This window comes from Ciona intestinalis, unplaced genomic scaffold (assembly GCF_000224145.3).
Source record: "Ciona intestinalis unplaced genomic scaffold, KH HT000585.1, whole genome shotgun sequence".
Taxonomy (NCBI): domain Eukaryota; kingdom Metazoa; phylum Chordata; class Ascidiacea; order Phlebobranchia; family Cionidae; genus Ciona; species Ciona intestinalis.
Window position 1 is genome coordinate 1 of NW_004190906.1, and position 5,280 is coordinate 5,280.

Consider the following 5,280-nt stretch of genomic DNA (forward strand, 5'->3'; position numbering starts at 1 on the left):
CGTTACGGCACGATACAGCCACCAGGTGTCCGAATCGGAGCAATTAAACCATTAAGAGAATACGGAAATCCATTACAATGTTTAATTCCAGGCCAATCATAAACATACCAGCACTTTTGATCACAAACTGCTGGTCTATTCGTACAATTACCACATTCATCCTCCATATAAGGGCATTCAAAGATTCCGTCACATTTAACACCATATCCTCGGATGTTGTCACAGCTGATTCTTTCTTGCAGTGGCACGGTATTCACGATTGTAGCTTCTATACATGCTTGTCGGCTCCACACACAAGTATTTTCTTCAATGCAAATTACCATCCCGGGAGGACATGATAACCTACTAGCTTTGTAACGAAGGCAAGTTGATTGATTTCGGCAAAAACATTCATCCGAGAAGTCGCGGCAGTCCATTATTTCGTCACAAATTTGATTGACAGATATCAACTCGCCACTGTGCAGGCAACGGAAGCACTTGAGGTCCCCGATGAAGCAAAGGTCCGACTTATCAGCGCAGTTTGAGTCAGAATCATAGAGATTATGCTCGCTTATTGTAATGTATTCTTGAGTACATCCGTACAAGGGTTTCGGCTTGCATCTAAATGCGTTGTTGGTTTGCATGCTTCCACAACTATCATCTTGGTAACATATTTGATTACCTTTAATCAATCTACCATTATTGCACTGCAGCAATGAATTGGTCTCTGCCAACAAGGCGGTGCAGTGTTTACGGAGGTCTACAAAAGCCATCATCACACATCGCCAATAAACATCCCCGCATGACTGATCCTCTGTACATCTACTCACATTCCAACATCTATGATGAGTGTACACGTCATATTTTCTTAGATATAAAATAGGAAGAGTGTACACGTCATACTTATACTTTCTTAGATGTATAATGGCCAAATCTTTAAGTTTACGGTTTGGGCACTGAAGTAAGTTAAACAAACAAAAGCCCTCCGATGAATAACTTACGACACAAGGCTCATCAGAACCGTCACTGCATTGTTTATCGTGGTCTAGAACATTCCATCGATATATACACTTTGCATCGGCCGTACAGTTAGTTTGAAAGATGCAAACCACAACGAGCTTTGTATTTACTACCACAGGCACAGTTGGATTCATCGCTGCTATCATTACACTGCGCTACCCCATCGCATACTTGGTGTATTGGTATACATGGTAAACCTTTGCATGAATTTGTTTTCTTACAGTCGCATTCGAAACCTGTATCCGGGCAATTGCAGTGTGTCGTGTCGTTCACCGTACCACCACAATCTGATTCCTCGTATTTCTCTCCGGTAGCTAAAATTCATTTTAAACAATGGGGTTAGATGGATACCGTTAGCGCATAATATCCCATACAGAACTGTGGGGTAAGATGGATACCGTTAGCACATAATATCCCATACAGCACTGTGGGGTAAGATGGATACCGTTAGCACATAATATCCCATACAGAACTGTGGGGTAAGATGGGATACCGTTAGCGCATAATCCCATATTTCCTAATCGTTGTTTTTTCTTTGTTTACTACCAACTGGTTCGATAAAAACGAATGTGTTGCAATATGACGTCAAAAACTCGTGATCATCTCGTGATGATTTTTAGCAGAAAGTAACTGGCTTCGGCGCTTTCTTTATATAATTTTTTTTATTTATTTAGGAAAATGGGGTCCATAAAAAGAATTTAAAACAAAGTTTCTACCTTACCCCACCACACAATAACGCAGAACGACTTAAACATTCAACCTATTAGAAAACATGCGATGGAACACCCAGCTGTATTGCACGAAGTCATAAATATAAAGGACAAACAGGGTATGGACAATTACGATATATTTAACCGCTACAGTCTGCTCGTGATTCGGATTAATATGAGATATAATCTATAAAGGAGTTATTGATGTAGCGAGTTTGTAGATGAAAGTATGTACCATCTTACCCCACCTACTGTACAGTACATGTAAATATGTAACAAACGAGTTCGGGGTTAATTTCGACCATGAGACTCTACTAACCTGTTAGCTCACTCCGCATTGAATTATCGGCGTTCACGCACATTATGCTCAGCAGAAGAAGAATCACAGCAAGACGAAACATTTTTAAACTTAACATGATGACTAAAACTAAAAACAAAAAATCGCAAATATTTGTACAAAATTATTATATTAAATAAAACTTCTATAAGTCAATATATCTAAACCAGCACGTTTAAAATCACCTTAAACGTCATAATGCACTGGTAATATCATTATAGATAAGTTATATAACTGCTCTTCAACCGGCACGGTGCACCCTAGGGTGCATCAAAATATGCCAGGGGTGCACCAACAAAAGGGTATACAAGGGTGCATCACAAACTTCAACAATTTCCACCAATAATATTCAGTTTTGAACATTTTTAACAAATTTAGCCACTTTGATGAGTTCGTCGCAACAACTTTAGGGGTTCACCAATCCATAAAAGGTTGAAGACTGTGTTATAACTGCTTTAATTCTACCGCTGTTATACGGGTTCATTTATCGTGCACGTCATGGGTTTTTCTTCTAAGCCGCGACACGTTACCTGACGTCATATTCTGTTTACGTACATTTCTGCGGCGGGGGTAACAACTGCTACGAAATTCAACTTTTTTATATTCCACATTTTAGTGCTCAATCAAAACGTTAAAAACTCTTCACTTTAATTTCTTTCAGGCAGATTTTATATTCCGTGTAATAAAATAACAACTATTCGTTGGACATCACTCTGGTTTGTCACATATTTCGTAACACTTGATCCTATTTGTTATTTGGTTACGAGGATCGTCCAACTTCATGAGCATTAGGTTAGGGCCAGATTCACGAAATTATGGTTACCTAAATTTGTATTCCTATTCTAAATTACAATTTTGCACACGACACATTTAAGACGCCACAAGATCTCGCGGTACAAACCAACCAAGCAAAAACGTAGAAACAAAATTAATTAAAACACGAAAAAATAACTTAGCCAAACAAAACAAACAAATGCAAAACAAACAAACTACACAGCGTATTATAACGGGGGTGTTCGCGTCAATGGGCCTCTTATTTTGTAAGCAGTTTATAGGTGTATTTCTAGGCCGTGTATTGAGTAGGATATGACTACGCTAGTAACTTCCGCTCATTTGAATACAACTATCTGATGGTTTTAGCCACGACAAATACAAATTCTAAGAAACAAATTGTGACAAGAATTTTGGACAAGAATGAATGATGCAATGAACAGAAACAGTCTCATAATATCCTGCTTGTTGCGCTTTTATAAAAACGTGAGTTTTTATTTTGGATAATAAGCCGCATTAAGGTTTCTGTTAACAATTGATTGTTTACACAGAAAATCTCTTAGTGGCCTATTTAATTCACATACACATTTCGTGTGCGTCCACTATACAAAGAAAGCACATTTTTTGATAAAAATCTGCCAACACTGAACTTAATTCATGCTTAGCCAATATAAATCTAACCATATATATTCTTTGTTTTATATTTTAATATTTAATAAGGCCCAACTGCGATGATGGGGTAGGGGAGTTTACGTCTCATGTGCTGTCGTATGGGAACTGGTGTCGTAATGAACAATATAAGCAGTTGAACAGAAATGAATTTAAAAATATCTCGAAGTTTAATCTTTTCGCGCCACAAAACATGGTTTCGCGTCCTAGTACACGCTCTGTAACGCGTGAGAGTGGTAATACGTAACTACAATGTATATTGCGGCTTGTTTAAAAAAGGACTAAGCACCTAAAAGGTTATTTTAAATGTTATGAGCAAAGGCAGCATAAGATTAAAACTTAACCAAAACTCAAAACATTTGATACGAAATTTGTTCATCTGACACCAATCTCACAGAAATGTTCTTCGATTTTTTGGTTCAATCACGCTTTAATGGAAACCTGCGTGATTATGTGGTATTTTTTTTAGTTAATTTGCATATAAATAAAATTTAAATTGTATAAATAAAAGGGGACCTAAAGATGTATTTATATTGGATATCTAAAAAATATTTAACTAACCGCTCGAAATAAAGAGAAGCTGTCAAATTAAATATGGGGGTCGTTCGTGTGAAATGTGTTTTGTTGGGTAAGTTTTGATTAATTTAATAATTAGTTGGTTATTTAATATATTATGTTGTGCTCCTCCTAACCAACTTGCTTAATTAGGGAAATTGTCGTTTTTTTGCTTTTTGATTGTCTTAACCCGCAATTTTCTTCCAATTACAAGCTAATCGTTTTGTTGTTAATTCTCATCTCTTCGATATATCAAATAAATAAAACAAATGTTATTGTGTTTATAAAAATGCATGGTTCTACTGGGCTAGTAATGAATCCGCCCCCTACGTTATCTAATCGCTAAACGAAAAACTAAACTAACCCATAAATACCAACCTCTAACACTTCCCACCAGCTTAATCTATAACCAGACAATTGTTCACTAATACCCAATGAATATCTAATAATTATGTTAAATTATCAAAAATTAATTAAATTCAAACGCAGGTGATTCTACTGTTGGTAAAACTGCGATCACTCAAGCATATCATAGCGATGGAACGTCGTTTCCCAAAAGTTATATGATGGTATAATAGTGATTATGATGTCATATATGATGGTATAATAGTGATTATGATGTCATATATGATGGTATAATAGTGATTATGATGTCAAGTTGTAGTTTACCTGAATGTCTTCCACACATTAGAGCAAAGCATGAATTATGTGCGGGTTGTATCTTGTATGAAATGTACATTTTAAATAATCATTTAAATTAAAGCAGGATTTGGTCACGGGTACGGAAGCACATTCGAATTTTCCGAGAGATACGAATCCTTTTGTATTCGAATCTAATTAGAGGATTCTGTATTCTGTTTAATGGCGTCATCAAACGTCAACTGATACACTATATTAACAATTTTTGAAACTTTATAATTTAAAAAAAATAATTTTGTGTTTGTGGAATTTTCGAGAGTAAATGTTTCGCAACGTCTTTTCATAGCCTGCTATACGTTTCATGACGCAAAAACTACCCAATAGTACAATTTTTGATAATTTTACAGCTCATGTTCCAACAAGGCGGGTATGAAAGAGTCAATAAACTGACTTTTGTGGGTAAAATTATTTTTTTCTATAAATATAAAAAGATTCGAAATAAAGTATTCTAGGATATCCTAGAATACCTAATTATTCTGTAATGTGCATCCCTAGTCACGGGGGTGGCATATACTTGAATCTTTTAGAGCTGTCCCCCCT

The 5,280-nt window shown here is 36.1% G+C and overlaps 1 protein-coding gene and 1 long non-coding RNA gene across 2 annotated transcripts; one reads left to right on the top strand and one right to left on the bottom strand.

Moving 5' to 3' along the window:
- Positions 1-49: 49 nt before the first annotated feature.
- LOC113475480 (low-density lipoprotein receptor-related protein 2-like) lies at positions 50-2,284 on the bottom strand (the record flags this gene model as incomplete). Its single annotated transcript, XM_026839652.1, has 2 exons — positions 2,029-2,284; positions 50-1,313 (listed from the first exon to the last, which is right to left on the bottom strand). A coding segment is annotated over exon 2 (1,096 nt), but the record flags the coding sequence as incomplete, so codon positions are not given.
- A 1,738-nt stretch (positions 2,285-4,022) lies between these two features.
- LOC108950681 lies at positions 4,023-4,603 on the top strand. The gene is made up of 2 exons (XR_003397229.1): positions 4,023-4,114; positions 4,531-4,603. It is a non-coding gene; the product is annotated as an uncharacterized LOC108950681 (long non-coding RNA).
- The last annotated feature ends 677 nt before the right edge of the window (positions 4,604-5,280 follow it).